Source organism: Moschus berezovskii, chromosome 9 (assembly GCF_049115385.1).
Source record: "Moschus berezovskii isolate FMDL1 chromosome 9, NW_MosBer_1.0, whole genome shotgun sequence".
NCBI classification, from domain to species: Eukaryota; Metazoa; Chordata; class Mammalia; order Artiodactyla; family Moschidae; genus Moschus; species Moschus berezovskii.
The window spans coordinates 26416608-26437572 of NC_142468.1; the positions used below are offsets into that span (position 1 = coordinate 26416608).

The 20965-nt window shown below is 44.6% G+C and overlaps 1 protein-coding gene across 1 annotated transcript in view; it reads right to left on the minus strand.

Annotated features, from left to right (window-relative positions):
• Positions 1-20965, minus strand: part of FNTB (farnesyltransferase, CAAX box, subunit beta) — an 87129-nt gene that overhangs the window by 39787 nt on the left and 26377 nt on the right. Inside the window, exons 2-4 of the mRNA XM_055436387.2 lie at positions 10541-10605; positions 3090-3162; positions 431-522 (exon numbers count right to left, since the gene is read on the minus strand). Of these exons, the coding sequence (XP_055292362.2) occupies positions 431-522; positions 3090-3162; positions 10541-10605 (230 nt within the window). The remainder of the gene's footprint in view (positions 1-430; positions 523-3089; positions 3163-10540; positions 10606-20965) is intronic.

Genomic DNA, 20965 nt, shown 5'->3' on the forward strand with positions numbered 1-20965 from the left:
TTGGTGAGGAGGGACTTCTGGGCAGGGATTTATGGAACGCAAAGGCATTTTTGTCCACTGGGTTGCCACGTGCTTTCCCACAGAAGCTATTCAAATGTATACTGTACTTTCTGGAAAAATCAGGTTACTCCGGCGTTGATGAAGACTCTTCTCAAAGATCAGAGCAAGAGCCCAGAGAAAAGGCCACAGAAGAAACAGAATCCTTCTCTTGGAAGTTCAAAGTCTTGTTCTACCCACGAGCACACAACGGGCTTCTGAAGTGGAGGAGTTTCAGGAAGTTACTGGAGGTCAAGAGAAGGGCAACGGTTTTCTTTGCAGCACTCTTGTGTTTTTCATTCAAAATAAATAGAACAGAAACTGAACAAAAAGAACTCCCGAACTCAAAACCCAATTTCAGGGGACACCTGGGGTGCCCCAAAGCCAGACTTACTCTGTGGCCACCATCTGGGGGATGGGCTCATCCAGGAGTTCCAGGCTATGCAGGATCCAGTAGCAGAGCCATGGGCGGCTGGCATCCAGACACTGTGAAAGGAGCAGGGCAGAAAACACACCCCTTATTCAGAATCGTTTCAAAACCCTGCTGACAAGGCGACATCTGTCTCCCTCCCAGCCTCCTGGCAAGAAGGAGAAGGGCCACCTCAGAGGGATGAAGGACACTTTGCCTGTAGGCCTTAGCCCGGAGCTGAAGTGGCCATATGTGAGCAAAGGACAACAGGACAGAGGCGTTTAACCTGAGCCCAACAGGTCCTTCCCTGACAGGCACTGAAAGAAGCCAAGCATAGGACTTCTCACATGGCAGAAACTCAAGTGGTACTGTTTTCTCAGTGTAGACCCACGGAGAGCCACAATTACAGGGAAGGATTTCCTGCATTAACTCGTTTACTGATTTAACAAATATTTAATAAGTATCTCCTCATGCCCAGCACTAGGGGCACAAGAATGAATAAAATCCAGTTCCTTCTCTTGAGGTGCTTGGGTTAGAATGACAGACACAGAAGTACTAGTGTGTTTCTGGAATAAGGCAGAACAAAACAAGTGCATACACAGAGCTGGATAAATGCTATAACGGGCACATGGAAGAAACTGGTTAATTCTGCCTGAGCAGCTGGAAAATGTTTCCAGTGGTGACCTGTGAACAGGTCTTGATCCTCATTCAAGCCATAAATATTCAAGCATTCAAGCCTAGGCAGGCTGGTAGTATTATAGACCCAGTTTTATGAATCTAAAGTGTATAAATGGTGTATAAATGAGATCCAGAGAGATGAACTTTTTCCAGATGACAAAGACAGTAAATGTAAGAAAGAAGAACCCAGGTTTCTAGACTCTCAATCCAGGGCTCTTTTCATTGGCCTAAGCTGCCCTCTTTATAAACATGCACATAAATACACTTGCTCACCACCTAGGCACAGCTGTGTGCGGACAGAAGACGTTGCTATGGGTTTCAGGGGCATCCCTGGTGGCTCAGAGGTTAAAGTGTCTGCCTCCAATGCGGGAGACCCGGGTTCAATCCCTGGGTCGGGAAGATCCCCTGGAGAAGGAAATGGTAACCCACTCCAGTATTCTTGCCTGGAGAATCCCATAGATGGAAAAGCCTGGTAGGCGCTACAGTCCACGGGGTCGCAAAGAGTCGGACACGACTGAGAGACTGAACGGAACGGAATGGAATGGTGGTGGTTTAGTCATTAAGTCACGTCCAACTCTTTGTGACCCCATGGACTGTAGCCCACCAGACTCCTCTGTCCAAGGGATTCCCCAGGCAAGAACACTGGAGTGGGTTGCCATTTCCTTCTCCAAGGGATCTTCCTGACCTAGGCAACAAACCCACATCTCCTGCTTGGCAGGTGGATTCTTTACCATTGAGCCCCTTGGGAAGCCCCTCACTAGCTATATGCCTTTGAGAAAATTAATTAATTAATCTTGCTAAGCCTATTTCCTAATCTAGAAAAAAATACTTACCTACCTCCTGGACTAGCTGTGAGGATTAAATGAGACAATGAATGACAAACTTTTAACATACTATTCGGTAAACTGTTAGCTGTCATGGTATTAACTGTATCAGGACTGACTTGACCCTGACCATTGAGGATTGAATACTCAAAGTCCACAGGCCAGATGTAGCCCGTGGATGTGTTCTGTTTGTTCCCTGTAGTGTTTTGTTTGTTTAATTAGAATTAGTTGTAACAGCTACAAGTTGAGAGATCCATAGAGAAATCTGAATTTCTGGCTTTATTTCAAAGAACAAGAAGAGATCTGGCAATCCTGGGTCTACAATGCTGTTTGACAGCAACTGGCAAGAACAGAGGAAAAGCATGGTCCTCCGGTTTGCCTCAGTTCTGCTCCCCCGACCATCACCCACCGCCACAACCAAGCCCACATCGCTGGCTATGCCACCTGCTTGAGTTTATAGGCCCAAATTCCCACCATAAATAATCAAATTCAGCCCAAATAAAAAGCAAGTTAAAAGAAGAGCTGCTCTGTGGAAAGTGGGGCAGGAAGATTGCGGCCTCTGGCTCACATTTACCCTCTGCCTGTCACTTAGCCCCTAGTCCCAACACCCTTCCCCTCCACCTCCGCTGCCCTCCCCTGAGCCCCTCCGTGGACCCCGAGGACTCTAAGAAATACTGACTTAAAACCCACTTCATGTCTGGGCATTTTTACCATGTTAAATTGCAGAGTACTCTCTGGGACTTATATACTGGTGCTTTGGCCAGTAGAGAAATTAGATTTGCTTATAGGGCAATGCGGTGAGGATAAACAGGCGAGGATATCTAGACTGCCTTTTAGCTAATGGTCAAAGAGCACCTAGAAGAACGCACGTGAACACCCCTCAGTCACGATGTGGGTGGAAGGAAGTCCCCCCACCCTGAGCTGGGGGCTCCAGTAGCTCTAAGCAAGGAGAGCCTAGAGGAGCTCTAGTTCTGTCCTTTCAGAAGTAAGCGTCCCAGCTCTGTGGATCCTACCAGAGCCACGTGGACAGTGAGTGAACCTGCAACAGGTCAAGCCCACGCATGCCTCTAACATCCAAACAGAAAAAAGAAAAAAAAGATTAAGGCGGCTAATCTGATAGAGTTCCTGGGCGAGGAGTTTACCTCATAGGCATCTGTCAGCTGTCGGAGGCCTCTTTTCAGATAATGGAAGTGCTTCTCTCTCTGCAAAATAAGCCTGGAAAGACAAAGCGCTTTAGTAAAAGAACTCTCACAGCCCCTGCTTCCCCCAGCACAGAACGCACGTGTGCACATGGGCACACCGCACGTTCACACCCACACACACTCTCACCTCCTGGTCACCCCCACAGTCAATGAGTAGAAACCAGCGACCTGTTCAGCCTCCCAGGACACCTACACTGGAGGAAAGAGGCCAGCCTCTGAACGCCCCTGCAAATCATGCTGACAAATGTTAGGGGGGATCTTCTCCCTTGTGGCTGGTAGCTCTGGGCGAGAAACATCACCACAAGCACACTTAGCCAGGCAGCAAGAAACCACCCAGGAAGTTCCTCCAGGGTCCAGCTGAGAACGGATGCGTTGTGGCTCTCCATCGCGAGCCTCGCCGCGTCCCTGACTTGGCTCACCTCTGTCATCCCAGTCATTTCTTCTGGGGTCACTTCTCTGAGGCCTGAGGTTTGCACTCTGCCTGCCCCTCACTCATCCGTCTGTTACTGTGCTATGCTGTGCTAAGTCACTTCAGTCGTGTCCAACTCTGTGACCCTATGGACAACAGTCCGCCAGGCTCCTCTGTCCATGGATTCTCCAAGTACGAATACTGGAGTGGGTTGCCATGGCCTCCGACCCAGGGATCAAACTCGCATCTCTCATGTCTCCTGCATTGGCGGGCAGGTTCTTTACCACTAGCGCCACCGGGAAGCCCTCGGTCTATTCTTCCCTCCACACATTCCACCTCCAGGTGCTGCCCTGCAGTCCTGGTGGGAGGGTCCTGTCTATGCTGCAGCCAGTCGCTCTCCTTGGCCCTGATGTCAGCAGCACTGGCTCTAAGATGGACTGTGTCTGCCGTGACCACCTGGCACAGGCAGGCGAAGGGCAGAGGGCTGTGTTTTTTGCTGGGTCTTACAGAAGGGGTCTGTCTGTGTGGTTATAGAAGGAAAGAAAAAAGCAAAGAATTTGAGACATTCACTGTGCTTGCTGATTCCAGAAAAGAAATGAAAGCAGAAGCATTCTCTTCCCTAGGTATTCAATTCAACAATTGTTTATTGAACTCCCACGGTACTGAGCACAGAATAAGGAGTCTTTACTTCAAAAAGGCTTCCAGTTCAGCACTGGAAATGAGATAACGACATAAGTGGCTACAAGATGATGAAAGAAAAAAGGGTAGGTTTCATAAAGAAAAAACATATAAAATGTTAGTGAGGCTCTAAAGTGGTTGAGGGAAGCATCTCATTCAGAAAGAAATGATCAGAGGAGGCTGCGTGAACAGGTGGAATTGAGGTGGGGGCCCTGGAAGAGGGAGAATGTTTTTACAGGTAGAGGAGAAGAGGAGGTGAAGCGATGGTGGGAAGACAGTTGAGCCAGAAGGAAGAGAAACAAAAGGAACCAAATCAGGGCCATCCAAGAAAACTTTCAGTGATGACGGAAGAGTCTTTGTATTGTTGGATAGGTAGCAACAAGCCACATGTGGGTACTGAGTACTCCCAATGTGGCTACTGTAACTGAGCAACTAAATTTTAAACTTTGTTGATTTACGTTTAAATGGGTACAAGTGGCTAACAGCTTTATTACATCCTACGGATGAATATAAAGCATGCAGGGGAAGTGACAAGTTGGGGACTTGGCCTGGCTGTTAGGAATGAAAGAGGAATAGTCAAGAAGGGATCTGGGATGCCAGCTGAGAAATTTAACTCAATTGAACGCTCAAAGGGAACCTGCAGTAACATGGGGACACTTGGAGGACATTATGCTAAGTGAAGTAAGTCAGACAAAAAGATGAATACTGCACAGTCTCACTTGTATGTGACACTCTTGGGCTTCCACACACACACACACACACACAAAATAACCCTGAGCTCATGGATACAGAAGACAGACTGGTAGCTGCCTAAGGTGGGAGGTGGAAGGGGATGGCAGTGAAATGGGTGACGGGGGTCAAAAGGTACAAAGTTCTAGTTATAAAATAAGTAAGTCATGAAGATGTGATGTGCAGCATGGTGACCTTAGTTAATAATACTGTATTTTGTTACGTGGCAGCCTGAATGGGAGGGGAGTCTGAGGGAGAATGGATACATGCGTATGTACAGCTGAGTTACTCTGCTGTGTATCCGAAACTATCACGACATTGTTAATCAGTTATATTCCAATATAAGATAAAGGTTTTTTTTCAATTTAAATAATAATACTGCATTGCATATTTGAAAGTAGCTACCAGAGAGGATGTTGAAACTTTTCATCATAAGAAAAAGAATTTGTGAGTATATATAGTGCTGAATGGGCTTCCCTGGTGGCTCAGATGATTAAGAATCTGCCTGCAATGCAGGAGACCTGGGTTCAATCCCTGGGTCAGGAAGATCAAGAAGGAAATGGCTACCCACTCCAGTATTCTTGCCTGGAGAATTCCACGGACAGAGGAGCCTGGTGGGCTACAGTCCATGGGGCTGCACAGAGTCGGACACGACTGAGGGGCTTTCCCTTTCACATGGTGCTGAATGGTAACTGGACATATACAAGAACTGAATCATTACACTGCACACCTGAAATGAATATAGTGTGGTCAGTTACACCTCAATTAAAAAAAGTGGCATGAGAAAACTCTGAGGATTTTCAGCTGAGAAAAAAATAACTAGAATCATGGCTTTAGAAAAATTATCTGACCCCACTAGGGATTCGGTGTGTTTACAAACTGGACTGATGAAAGCACCAAGTGGGAAAACAGATGAAGCAGGAAGACAGGGTGAGACCGTGTTAAGAGTCAGAGCTAGGTTCAAGAGGGAGGGGACATACGTACGCCTATGTCTGATTCACACTGTTACACAGCAGAAACCAACACAGCGTTGTAAAGCAATTAGCCTCCAATCAAATTTAAAAACAAACAAACAAGAGTCAACCAGGTGGGAAGAACTTAGCTCTTCCACAGTGCCCAGGACAGGCTGACTGTTCAAAGCACTCGGACACACGTGGGACCCTGCAGAGGGATCCAGGTGGCACAGATGACCTGGGAACCACTTATCTGCACACAGGTGACAGGTGATGCTGCAGAAGTAGAAGACAGGACGGAGAGAAAAGTTTCAAGGCAGGGCTGAGGGAAGACGACATCTGTAAGGGCTTTGGAGGACAAGGAGCCAGAGGAGAGAAGTAAAGCGCAGCACACGAGCAGGGGAAGGAGCGAGGCAGGGTCGGGTCACAGGCAGAGCGGGCGCAGAGCATTTCATGGAGGCGTGGCTATGTCACCATGGCGGGCGCTGCGGCGAGACGGAGGACAGGACACACTCCAGAGCGGCCGGTAAACGTCAAGAGAGTTCGGGGAGTGGGGAGGGCAGGTTCCAGATCACACAGAAGAAACCAATTTCTTTTTTCAAGGAGGTCCGGGGTGAGAGGTGGGGTTTAAAGCACTGGCAGTATAATCAGATGAGGATGTCAGGAGGAGAGGAAAGGTAAGCCTGACAATAATGAATGAGGCTCCATTCTCAGAATCCACGGGAGAGTGTGAAGCCAGACACAGGAGGCTGAGGTAGGGAATAGAGACGCCAATGAAACATGTGGGATGCCTCAGTTTTCTCATGGATGAGGACGCGAGACCCTGGGGGAGTGGGGTTGGTCATCGCGGGGAATGTGTTAGGAAATCTACCCAAGACAAATAAGGAATGATAGACAGGAGGGGAGGCCCAGCTGAAGCTGAGGAACACAAAACTGCTGATGAAGCCATGCAGGAGGCACTGATGAATGATTTCTCGTGGCAGTCCCGCGAGGACCCTTTAACAGAAGCAGCAACAGTGCCATGGTGAGGGCTGGTGATCCGTGAAGAGTGGAAAGGCAGAGGTGGGAGGGAATGGAATGAGGCCGGCACACTGCTGACAGAGCTCGTAATGCAGGCGTGGCCAGGATGGGTGTGGTGGACAAGAAAAACCAGGAGGGTGCAAGAGACCATTAACGGAGCAGGTGGGGACTCCCTGGAGAACCGACAGGAGAATGAGAAGCCCAAGCCAGGTGAGGGCGAGCCCAGAATTTGCTCCCAGCAGCATCAGGTCCTGACCTGACCTAGAAACTGTTTCCAGGTGAGGGCGAGCCCAGAATTTGCTCCCAGCAGGATCAGGTCCTGACCCCCTAGAAACTGTTTCCAGATGGGTGAAGGCATGAACGACTTTACATGAACATGGCAGACTGATTGATAGCAAACACACTCCCTCCCCCTAAACCTGGACCATCCCTGAGAATCTGTTTGTGACAGATGAGAGAACAGGGATTTGGTCCACTGTTGGCCTCTGGGAGGGTTTTGAACCCACTAAAATCAGGGGCTTCTCCAGTCAGAAAGTAGACTTCTGGCACATAAGTAATAAGTCACTCAAGGGAGAGTGGGAGCAAAGATGAACTTAACTTGTAAGGACCCTGGATAGAACAACGTGTGAAGGACCACATCTTCTAACTGTGCAGGATTTGGGAAATGCTAAAGCAGCATCACATACAGAAGAGGCAGAAAACATGGACGCTGAGCAGATGCCCATGTGAGAGCTGCTTTGAGAGCTTAACCCAGAGTATTCTGGATCCAGAAACACTGCCAATACTTAAGCTTCAGTGCTCTGTCAGCATTACCAATTATTTCCCCCTTCCAAGGAGCACAAAGTTACATCCCCCGCCAGAAAAATTGGGGTTTCTTTTCTAGTTTTTCTTTTTTTGCCATTCTACACGGCTTGAGGGATCTCAGTTCCCAGATCAGGAATTGAACCTGGGTTACTGGGTTATAGCAGTGAAAGCCCAGAATCCTAACCACTAGGTCACCATGGAACACCATGGAACAAATGAAAAATGTTATGTGACTATGTGAGTGTGTGTGTGGTTCATGCATTTCAAGTTTGTTACTAAAGCTAATATATAATACATGGAAGAAGGTGAATCTGTAAGCATGTGAAACACTGAGAATGACTAACCTGAGGGAAGGAAAAATTAACTTTTATGGGATAGCAGGATGCTGATAGACAAAACTGTTCAAAACATGGTCCAAAGGCTTCTTGGGATGAAACACCTCACTCCAGAGAGGATGCATGTTTCACAGTCTGAGAGCAAGAAAAACCATTTCTGGGATGAGGAATAAATGGTAGGATGTAACAACATTCAGCTTCAGCCTTGAATTTCAGCCAAATCTTCTACTTGGCAGTGGCTCTGAAAGGCCGAATAGATGGATGCCTCCTCAGCATCATTCCTGACATCCCTGGACCAGGGCAAAGTCGGTGGTCTCAGGAGTGTGTGTATTTCTATCACATCCAATCAACATCATGACCTCAGAGACACAAACGAGCTGTGTCACCTAGATTAATCACTAATATCTGAATATTCACTTTAACTAACAAGGAAGGTTTGTTCCTGCAATATAATACCAAAATTTTAAAATTTGACTGAGGAAATGTTAAATATTATAATTGTGATAGCAATTTAAAATGCTGATTAAATGTTCATATTTCTTCTTATGTCCCAGAAATTCATTCCACAGTGAAGATTTTAGGCTCCAGCCTTCTATTGATAAGCTGATTTACATTCTCAGTTATTCACCCACAATGTGTAACATCTCTAATATTAATTAGCATGCTGTGACAGAAGATGCTAATTAGCATCCTTTAAAACACTCATTTTCATAGGCAACAATGATAAAATGGGAAATGTCAGATTCCTGAAATAAACCCAGAGCCCTGATGTATTCTATTTCCACAAAGGAGGAACATTTTAAAATTTTCTACCCACATCTGACCTAAAGACCTATGAGTCAAGGGATTTCCCTCTTTTACTGTCCTCCACTACCACTCCCCAAACACAGCTTCTTCTCAGATTATAACCTCCCATTCTCCCTCCCATCTCAGTAAGGATAAAAGGAAAGCCCAAGGCCTCTACTCTTATGGTGGGTGCCAATGGAATGTCAAATGATCACAGGTCCCCTGGGAACACAGAGGTCATTTGTTCACAGTGGACAGAGGCTCAGAGAACACAGGCGAGTCACCACAGCGCAACTCTAACCACACACCCCTCCTGAAGCCACCGTGCCCCACACCAAGTCCCACCACCTCCGGGAAAACAGCCTATACTGGCCAGAGGGCTCCTTCTCCCCGAGCTGTCTACATAAATGGTGTCGTTTGCTAAGTTCCAGCTGCCACTCATGACAAGAGCAATAATTCATTTTCTGAGGTTGGGGATTTGGGTTAATGCAGAGATTTAGGTTAGCAGTTTGGAAAAAGACTTCTCTGGTTAGCTGATGCTTTCCTTCTCCAGGGAAGGAAGATGAAGAGATTTTTTTCCACCTGGCTTTCCCTTTTTCTGACTCTTTTCTGTCTTGGCGAATCAGAGTTTTCTAGCAAAACTTCTTTTTTAGGGAAATCGGGACAAAAAACAAAGACACAAAGTTAACTGAGGCTAGAAATATTTGTAATGCTCCAGTAAGTAAAAGTACCCAGAGACTGACTTGCCAGGAGTCAGTGTGTGAGGAGGTGTCAGAGAGTTGGGAGACGTGAACAAGATGGGGCCAGATTTTAGAGCCATAAGCTTCCCATCCAGAGAGAACCAGCCAGCGGCCCAACTGCTCTATATTGAGAGGTTGTCTAGGAAAAGTACTGTAACATCAATATAAAGCGATGAGCAACACAACTTGATCTACTGATGAGGAAGATCGCACAGGGTGGTTTCAGAGAAGCAATCTGTGATTAGAAGAGAAGGGCCCTCATGAAACTCCAGTGTGATACATTACAAAACTGGGGGGAAAAGAGAAAATGAAGGTTCAAATCAGTAAGTTTCTGTTTATAATCCCCCTTTGGAATTTCTGCCTCAAAAGAGCTCAGAAGGCTTCAACTTGCTAAACACCAAAAAAACAAAAGGCATTGTATTTCTCACTTAAAGTGTGGCCCTGAGATTCTGCTGCACAGTCACCAACAAGGGCTTGGCTAGGAGAGGCTCAAACGTCCGACATTTTCCTAGTCAAGTCATAACATACACCAAAGGAATCCATTCTATGTCATCCCCCTGACTCTATATCTGTTTCAAAGTGTTACGTGAAAAAGAAAAACTTGAGAGTTCTGAACACCAGTGCAGCGGGTCAGAACTAGGCTACAGGATCACAAACTTTTTCTCTCTCTCCATCTTCACCGCTCAGAGTTCAGGCCCTGAGGGGGATCCCCATGTAACACCTGATGGCTCAGCTCAAGTGCACAACTCCTCCAGTCAGTACTCTAATAGTGGCAGGAGCTGGGGTCAGGAGCATCTTCAGGGAGCCACAAGGTGAGGAAACACCAAACTCATAGCTACAACACCCCGAGGTTGGACAAGCTCAAGGAGGAAAGAAGAAAGGCTCTCAGAGGAGATGGTATTTCCCAGATCCACTCAGACTGCTAACCACAGCTTACCTTGGTACAAGGTGGTTGAACTTGTAAGAACTGAAGACCTCATGGATCTTTTCTTCTACTTTTGCCTGGTAAGGATGTAGCAGATGGGAGAGAGAAAACAAAAACAGGTAAGACTTTTATCAACTTTTTGTTCCTCTTGCCACAAATGCCGACTGGCTGGAGTTCCTTGGTGTGGCTTTGTACCTTACAGCATGACATGACTGCATGCAGGAGCTCTGCAGGATGACAGGTTTGGGACAAGGACATAAAGAATGATCTGTACCATGTTAACATCACAACCCACTTCTCCAGTAAACTAATCCATACTATCCAAACTAATGGCAGTTCTGTGGTTTAGCATCCCGACACCAATTACTCGGGGATAAAGACAGATCCCTTTTGGGATCTGTTCTTGCCCACTCTATGAAGTTGGTTAGGTGTTCGTTAACTGCTGCTGCTGTGTCACTTCAGTCGTGTCCGACTCTGTGTGACCCCATAGATGGAAGCCCACCAGGCTCCCCCATCCCTTTAACTGGTCATTCTCAAATACTCAATTTCTGACAAGGGTCCTACTTCTTACTGTCAGATTTAATAATCTACATACAGACTGAACAGTATTAACATTCCTGAAGGGATTTACAAGAAGAGCGATTGTGGAAACACCAAAGAAACAGCACATCTGGTCATTAGACCTGTGTCACACAGCAACTCCACAGTCCCATAAAACGTAGCGTCTCAGAAAGTCAAGTCACAAAGGAAATGAGATGACCACTCTCCTCTGAAGACCACACCATGCTGAGGTCACCAGCACAGCTTCTATAAGAAAGAGCACAGTAGTGCAGGAGGGGGCTGGCCAGCAGGACACAGGGTTCCACCTTCACAGCCATCCTTGCTTTGTGAGGCCTGTCCTTGCTGAGATTACAAGATATGTAATAATGTCCTCTCGTTATTGTTGTTCAGTTACTAAGTCATGTCCAACTCTTTGCGACCCCATGGACTACAGCACGCCAGGTTTTCCTGTCCTCCACTATCTCCCACAGTTTGCTCAAATTCATGTCCACCGAGTCAGTGATGCTATCTAACCATCTTGGGAAATATTAAAAATGCATTATTTAATATTTCTGAAACACGCACTGAGTCAGAGCTTCCAGCTGCTTTGACAAGTGTGCAAGAATCAGGATGAGGGGAGCAGTGATGTGTATCAGCTAAAACGGCAGCCAATCTAAAATTCGCTTATATTTGGTTTTAGGATATGCTTTGGTATTTGCCTTTGAACGTGAGTTTGAGGGATTGTCTGGCTAAGAATTTACAATACTTCAAAACACAGACTGAAGTCACTGTGAGATTGTCTCACGAGGAGTAAGAAAGTTGTCCCAGACTCCTCAGGATTCTTTTTCCCTGCCAGACACTGATAGGGGACTAATGCAAAACACCAGACACGGTGGAACACAGACTGCATTGTCAGTCATGCCTTCCTTGGTATACGCTGTACAAGATTAAAAAAAATAATAAAGAAAGAAACATATGTCAGTAAGATCATTAAATAAAAAGATTTGTGTACCATATACTGGGGGGTTGTTGTTTTGTTTTTTTATAATATACTGTTATAGTTCAAGTGAACTGATGAATTCTGAATAAAACAAAAAGCAAGTAGGAGGAAAACTCACTTCCTGTACCTAAACACAAATCAATTCACATCCATATGACTTAATAATATTCAGAGGCTAATGGATGAGCATTCTAACTGACACTTAAGGCCCCCAGGAGGCAAAGTTTCCAGCCAAGAACTTCTCAGGGAAGTCCTGCCATCAGTCACCATTTGGGCAACATAAGCAGCCAGGAACCAGCTGACGAAAACTGAGGTTTATTTCTAAAGTAAGACACCTAACAGAAACACAGGTATGTCATACCTGCAAAGCAGAAATTGCTTAAACCATTCCCAACATAGTCTCATTTCTCTTCTGGTTTCCTAATCACTCCTCTTCAGAATGAACAAGTGATAGTCCAATGAAGTTAGTAACTGACTTGTGTCCGAAAATATACATTATAAATTCTAATAAATACCAGAGTATTTCAGATCAGCTATTCATGATAATGAACAAATAATTCACTTGATTTTCTCTTAAGAATGCGTACATTTTCCAACAGTTTTATCAAGATATAATTCACATACCATTCAATTCACTCATTTAAAGTATATTATTCAGAGGGTTTTAGTATATTCACAGAGCTGCGTATCATCACCATAATCAATTTTAGAACACTTTCACTACCCCAAAAAGAAACCCCGCACCCCTAACCAATCACCCCCAATCCTTTCAGCTCCTGTCAATCACTAATCTACTTTCTTTCACTATCCATTTGGCTATTCTGAATATTTTATATAAATGGAATCAGTTAACGAGCATTTAGGTTGCGTCTACTTCTTGGCTATTATGAATAATGCTGCTATGAATATTCTTGTCCAAGTTTTTGGATGGATATATGTTTTCATATGTATATACCTAGTGAAACTTCCCAGGTGGCGCTAGTGGTAAAGAACCTCCCTGGAAATGCAGGAGACGTAAGAGATATGCATTCAGTCCCTGGGTTGGAAAGATCCCCTGGGGTATGAACTGGAAACCACTGCAGTATTCTTGCCTGGAGAATCCCATGGACAGAGGAGCCTGGTGGGCAATAGTGCATAGGGTCACAAAAAGTCAGACACAACTGAAGTGACTTGGCATGCATGCACGCATGAACCTGAGAAGGACCCTGTGGGCCTCCCGGGCACAGGAGCCTTTCTCTGCCAGCACCCTTTACCCATTCCTGGTTTGTAGGGAACAGACACCAGCCTCCATGATCTTCCCTGATTTCCAAAGGGCAGATTCAAACAGTTGTTAATCAGGCAAGGGAGAGGATGCAGAGATAAGGGAGGGTTAGCCAGGAAACGACAGTGCAGCCTTGGGACAGGGTCCTGGTGCTATCTCAGTTCAGTTCAATTCAGTCACGTCCGACTCTTTGCAACCCCATGAACTGCAGCACGCCAGGCTTCCCTGGCCTTCGCCAACTCCTAAAGCTTGCTCAAACTCATGTCAATTGAGTTAGTGATGCCATCCAACCATCTCATCTTCTGTCATCCCCTTCTCCTCCTGCCTTCAATCTTTCCCAGCATCAGGGTCTTTAACAATGAGTTAGTTCTTCCACCAGGTGGCCAAAGGATTGGAGTTTCAGCTTCAGCGTCAATGAATGAATATTCAGGATTAATTTCCTTTAGGATTCACTGATCTCCTAGCTGAGAAAAGAAGAGAAGCTAAAGGCAAAGGAGAAAAGGAAAGATATACCCATCTGAATGCAGAGTTCCAAAGAACAGCAAGGAGAGATAAGAAAGCCTTCCTCAGTGATCAATGCAAAAAAATAGAGGAAAACAACAAATGGAAAAGACTAGAGAACTCTTCAAGAAAATTAGAGATACCAAGGGAACATTTCATGCAAAGATGGGCACAATAAAGGACAGAAATGGAATGGACCTAACAGAAGCAGAAGACATTAAGAAAAGGTAGCAAGAATACACAGAAGACCTATACAAAAAAGATCTCCACGATGGTGTGATCACTCACCTAGAGCCAGACATCTTGGAGTCTGAAGTGAAGTGGGCCTTAGGAAGCATCACTAAGAACAAAGCTAGTGGAGGTAATGGAATTCCAGCTGAGCTATTTCAAATCCTTAAAGATGATGCTGTGAAAGTGCTGCACTCAATATGTCAGCGAATTTGGAAAACTCAGCAGTGGCCACATAACTGGAAATGGTCAGTTTTCATCCCAATCCCAAAGAAAGGTAATGCCAAAGAAAGTTCAAACTACCACACAGTTGCACTCATTGCACACACTAGCAAAGTAATGCTCAAAATTCTCCAAGCTGGCTTCAACAGTACCAAGTGAGAACTTCCAGATGTCCAAGCTGGATTTAGAAAAGGCAAAGGAACCAGAGATCAAATTGCTAACATTTGTTGGATCACAGAAAAAGCAACAGAGTTCCAGAAAAACATCTATTTCTGCTTTATTGACTATACCAAAGCTTTTGACTGTGTGGATAACAACAAACTGTGGAAAATTCTTGAAGAGATGGGAATACCAGACCACCTGACCTGCCTCCTGAGAAATCTGTATTCACGTCAAGAAGCAACAGTTAGAACTGGACATGGAACAACAGACTAGTTCCAAATTGGGAAAGGAGTACGTCAAGGCTGTATATTGTCACCCTCCTTTTTTAACTTATATGCAAAGCACATCATGCGAAATGCTGGCCTGGATGAAATACAAGCTGGAATCAAGATTGCCAGGAGAACTATCAGTAACCTCAGATATGCAGATGACACCTCCCTTATGGCAGAAAGCAGAGAGGAACTGAAGAGCCTCTTGATGAAAATGAAAGAGGAGAGTGAAAAAGCTGGCTTAAAACTCAACATTCAAAAAACTAAGATCATGGCATCCAGTCCCATCACTTCATAGCAAATAGATGGGGAAACAATGGAAAAAGTGAGAGACTTTATTTTCTTGGGCTCCAAAATCCCTACAGATGGTAACTACAGCCATGAAATTAAAAGAACTTGCTCCTTGGAAGAAAAGCTATGACTAACCTAGACAGCATATCAAAAAGCAGAGACATTACTTTGCTGACAAAGGTCCACCTAGTCAAAGCTATGGTTTTTCCAGTAGTCATGTATGGATGTGAGAGCTGGACAATAAAGAAAGCTGAGTGCTGAAGAACTGATGTTTTGAACTGTGGTGTTGGAGAAGACTCTTGTCCCTTGAACTTCAAGGAGATCAAACTAGTCAATCCTAAAGGAAATCAGTCCTGAAATTGGATGGACTGATGTTGAAGCTGGAACTCCAATCCTTTGGCCACCTGATGGGAAGAACTGACTCATCCGAAAGACCCTGATGCTGGGAAAGATTGAAGGCAGGAGGAGAAGGGGACCACAGAAGATGAGATGGTTGGATGGCATCACCGACTCAACAGACATGAGTTTGAGCAAGCTCCAGGAGTTGGTGATGGACAGGGCAGCCTGGTGTGCTGCAGTCCATGGGGTCTCAAAGAGTCAGACATGACTGAGCTACTGAACTGAACTGAACCAACCTCCTTGCTGTCCAAGGGACTCTCAAGAGTCTTCTCCAACACAATTTAAAAGCATCAATTCTTTGGCACTCAACCTTTATGGCCCAACTCTCATATCCATACATGACTTCTGGAAAAACCATAGCTTTGACTATATGGACCTTTGTCAGCAATGTGATGTTTCTGCTTTTTACTACACTTTCCAGGTTTGTCATAGCTTTTCCAAGGACTAAGCGTCTTTTAATTTCATGGCTGCAGTCACCCCATGATCTGCAGTGATTTTGGAGCTCAAGAAAATAAAATCTGTTTCCACTGTTTCCACTTTTTCCCCATCTATTTGCCATGAAGTGATGGCACCAGATGCCATGATCTTTTGAATGTTGAGTTTTAAGCCAGCTTTTTCACTCCCTTCTTTCACCCTCCTCAAGAGGCTCTTCAGTTCCTCTTCAATTTGCTGCCATTAGAGTGGTATCACGGAGAAGGCAATGGCAAGCCACTCCAGTACTCTTGCCTAGAAAATCCCTTGGATGGAGGAGCCTGGTAGGCTGCAGTCCATGGGGTCTCTAAGGGTCGGACACGACTGAACGACTTCACTTTCACTTTTCACTTTCACACACTGGAGAAGGAAATGGCAACCCACTCCAGTGTTCTTGCCTGGAGAATCCCAGGGACGGGGGAGCCTGGTGGGCTTCCGTCTATGGGGTCACACAGAGTCGGACACGACTGAAGTGACTTAGCAGCAGCAGCAGAGTGGTATCATCTGCATTTCTGAGGTTGTTGATATTTGTCCTAGCAAACTTGATTCCAGCTTGTAATTCATCCAGCCCAGCATTATTTTCTACTTCACCCAAAACTCTGCCTCTGAGATTTGATTTGGCCCTAGTGCCCAAAGGCTGAGTTTTTGGCATCACTAGGAGTGGAACTGATGGATCATATGATATATTAATGTGTAATCATTTGAGGAACTGCCAGACTTTTCCACAGCAGTCATACCATTTTATATTCCCATCAGCAGTATATGACAGTTCCAATTTCTTCATATCCTCAGCAACATGCTATTATGTGTTTTTGATCATAGCCATCCTAGTGTTTATGAAGCAGTAACTCACTATAGTTTTGAATACCTTTCCCTGATGGCTAATGATGTTGAGCATCATTTTACAGGCTTATTGGACACTTGTAGATATTGCTTGGAGAAATGTCTATTCAGATCTTTGTTCATTTTTTAAACTGGGTTATTTGTCTTTTATCAATGAACTGTAATAAATCTTTATGTATTCCAGATACAAGTTCCCTCCTACTCCCACTCTGTGGGTTGCTTTTAGGAACTGGTGTATTTTTCAAGAGAAAACAATCACTTCAAAGCACAAAGTAGGATTTTCAGAGTACAACTTTTAAAATAGTACTAGCAATAAGCCTACAGTTTTTTGAACTAATAGTAGTGGATTAATACAGAAAGTAAAAACTAGTCATCTGAGGATGAGAAAATGAAAGCAATCATCAAAGCATGCAACATCCTTTTCTGCTTCCCCTTCTTTGCATGTCATCTGCCAGTGTTACATAAATCTGAGTAATTTTGTCACTGGGAAGATACAAGCATTCTTTCAATGTTCTGATTTGCATAGCAGAAGGAAAGGAAAAAAGCTAGTTGTATATAAAAGAGTTAACACAGCACTCCTGAGACTGCTATCCTTAGGAAGGCCTCCTTGAAAGGCAGATCCTCGCTGGAGTCTGAGAGCCTAGAACATGCCAGGGTTCCCACCATTACCAGAGCTGATAAGACTAGCTCACTGAGCCTAAATTGTATAAGCAAGGTCGTTTATGCTGAACAGCTATTTTCCTTCTGAGAGCCTGGAATTATTCTGAAAAGAGGGTGCTGGTTTTTAGTGACCAGGCCCACTAAAAACCATGAGCAACAAGTCTCTAATGGGCTTCCCTGGTAGTTCTGCATGTGTGGTCACAGTTTGATACTGGAGAAATTAAACTCCTTCTCTGTGACTCCACTGGGAGAGGACTCTTAGAAACTTGTCCTAGTTTCCTGCAGACTTCACCCCATGAGCCTTCTCCCTTGGCTGATTTGCTTTCTAGCCTTTTGCTATAATAAATCATCACCTTGAGTACAGCTATATTCTGAGTACTCTGAATCTTTGTGTAAGCAGAAAAGGTAGAGGTCCCCAGAGAAACAAAACCAGACATGACTTTCCTGACATGAGAGAAGCCATTTTTGGCCTAAGCCATTCTGGGATCTAAGCCTGGCCACAATACTTGCCCTTGAACAGGTCTTAGTAATCAATGATCTTAAGAGATCAAAGAATGCAGAAACTATCAGGCAAGAAAAATAACAGTAGCAAAGATAACACATCAGTTGTGAAAATTCCTAGTTTTCTTTTAATGGTAAAGAGTAGCTTGAGGCCTCAACCACCAGATCTAGTGGAACCAAAACACTGATGATGCTGACCTTTACTGACCCTTCTGACTTTAATCAACTAAAGCTTGGACTCAAGCCGAATCATGAATATGCATGTACCCTAGCTTAAAACTTCAGCAGCTTTGCTGTTAAGGGAGACACTGCCTTGGGAAAGATTCCCCAGTGTTCTCCCTATTTGTAGTAATAAATCTTTCCGGCTTCCAATCTTTGACTTGGCTGTGTCTTTTGGCTCAACATCCACCAAGAGGGAAACTCTTGGCGACCCCATGAATCACAGCACTCCAGGCCTCCCTGTCCATCACCAACTCCCGGAGTTCACCCAAACTCATGTCCATCAAGCAGGTAACATTAGTAGTGCTCAAAATTCTCCAAGCCAGGCTTCAGCAATACGTGAACCATGAACTTCCAGATGTTCAAGCAGGTTTTAGAAAAGGCAGAGGAACCAGAGATCAAATTGCCAACATCCGCTGGCTCATGGAAAAAGCAAGAGAGTTCCAGAAAAACATCTATTTCTGCTTCATTGACTATGCCAAAGCCTTTCACTGTGTGGATCACAACAAACTGTGGAACATTCTGAAAGAGATGGGTATACCAGACTACCTGACCTGTCTCTTGAGAAATCTGTATGCAGGTCAGGAAGCAACAGTTAGAACTGGACATGGAACAACAGACTGGTTCCAAATTGGGAAAGGAGTATGTCAAGGCTGTATACTGTCACCCTGCTTATTTAACTTATATGCAGAGTACATCATGAGAAAGGCTGGGCTGGAAGAAGCACAAGCTGGAACCAAGATTGCCGGGAGAAGTATCAGTAATCTCAAGATATGCAGATGACACCACACTTATGGAAGAAACTGAAGAAGACTAAAGAGCCTCTTGATGAAAGTGAAAGAGGAGAGTGAAAAAGTTGGCTTGAAGCTCAACGTTCAGAAAACTAAGATCATGGCATCTGGTCAAATTACTTCATGGCAAATAGATGGGGAAACAGTGCAGGCTTTACTTTTTGGGCTCCAAAATCACTGCAGATGGTGATTGCAGCCGTGAAATTAAAAGATGCTTACTCCTTGGAAGGAAAGTTATGAGCAACCTAGACAGCATATTAAAAAGCAGAGACACTACTTTGCCAACAAAGGTCCCTCTAGTTAAAGCAATGGTTTTTCCAATAGTGATGTACGGATGTGAGAGTTGGACTATAAAGAAAGCTGAGTGCCAAAGAATTGATACTTTTCAACTGTGGCATTGGAGAAGACTCTTGGGAGTCCCTTGGACTGCAAGGAGATCAAACCAGTCCATCCTAAATGAAATTAGTCCTGAATATTCATTGGAAGGACTGATGTTGAAGCTGAAACTCCAATACTTTGGCCACCTGGTGCAAAGAGCTGACTCATTTGAAAAGACCCTGATATTAGGAAAGATTGAAGGCAGGAGAAGAAGGGGACAACAGAGGATGAGATGGTTGGATGGCATGACCGATTGAATGGACATGAGTTTAAGGAAACTCTGGGAGTTGGTGACGGACAGGGAGGCCTGGTGTGCTGCAGTCCATGGGGTTGCAAAGAGTTGGACCCGACTGAGTGACTGAACTGAACTGAACTAGTGGTGAATCAGTGAACCTAAGAGTGGTCTTGGGGGCCTCCAAACATTAGTAAAATTAGAAATTTAGCCTTTGGGACAGAATTAAGAAAAGCAGTCACAACAACTGCATAGTGTCTATAAAACAAGAAATATAATTAAATTCCTTTTTAAAATTTTATCAAAATTCTCACTTTAAATATAGGAGAATTGAGGGTAACTATTTAAAAAGAAAGTTACCTAAATCATGAGGAACTCTAACACTGTATAGCTCTCAAGTCAGAATTAGGAAGGGAGGCAGTAAAGAAGAAAGGAAGGAAGATTCAGCTTCAATATAGAGATGCTAAGCATGTCCACTTTCCCTGGCCTTTCATTTTATCTTGAATTTTATCTTGAATTTCCATCTCTCCTTTTTATCTCAAAGCAAGAGACTATTCTGTTCTAGTTAATCTCTCCTTTCAGCAGGTGAGCCCCACAGGTAAGGCAGCTACCAAATGGCTACAAGACAAAAGGTTATTAACAGCCCGACATAAGAGATGATTTTCTCTTAAAATCTTTCTCTTTTTGCTTAAACAGCAAAAAGCCCAAGGTTCATTTCCCTTGAGTACAAAGCACACAGTTTGTGACCATGTTAATGAAAGTGATTTGGCTCCTTCATAGGAGGATGACATCCGAAAGCATCTGTTTCAGAAACACTGCTACATGAAATGTTACAAGAAAGGTCATCAGGATTAGTCATCAGAAAATCTAATCCCAAGGGATTAGCTCTTCAAAAATTTTAAACAACCTGAAATAAAGGATCTTTGATTGGCTCCAGATTCAAAGCACACCAGAAAGATATAAAAAGAATCTTGAGAAATTAGGGAAATTGATAAACAAATGTGAATATTAAGTTCAGTTCAGTTCAGTTCAGTCACTCAGTCGTGTTCGACTCTCTGCAACCCCATGAATCACAGCACAGGCCAGGCCTCCCTGTCCATCACCAACTCCTGGAGTTCACTCAAACTCACCTCCATCAAGTCGGTGATGCCATCCAGCCATCTCATTCTCTGTCGTCCCCGTCTCCTCCCGCCCCCAATCCCTCCCAGCATCAGACTCTTTTCCAGTGAGTCAACTCTTTGCATCAGGTGGCCAAAGTATTGGAGTTTCAGCTTTAGCATCAGTCCTTCCAGTGAACACCCAGGATTGAGCTCCTTTAGAATGGACTGGTTGGATCTCCTTGCAGTCCAAGGGACTCTCAAGAGTCTTCTCCAGCACCACAGTGCAAAAGCATCAATTCTTCGGCGATCAGCTTTCTTCACAGTCCAACTCTCACACCCATACATGACCACGGGAAAAACCATAGCCTA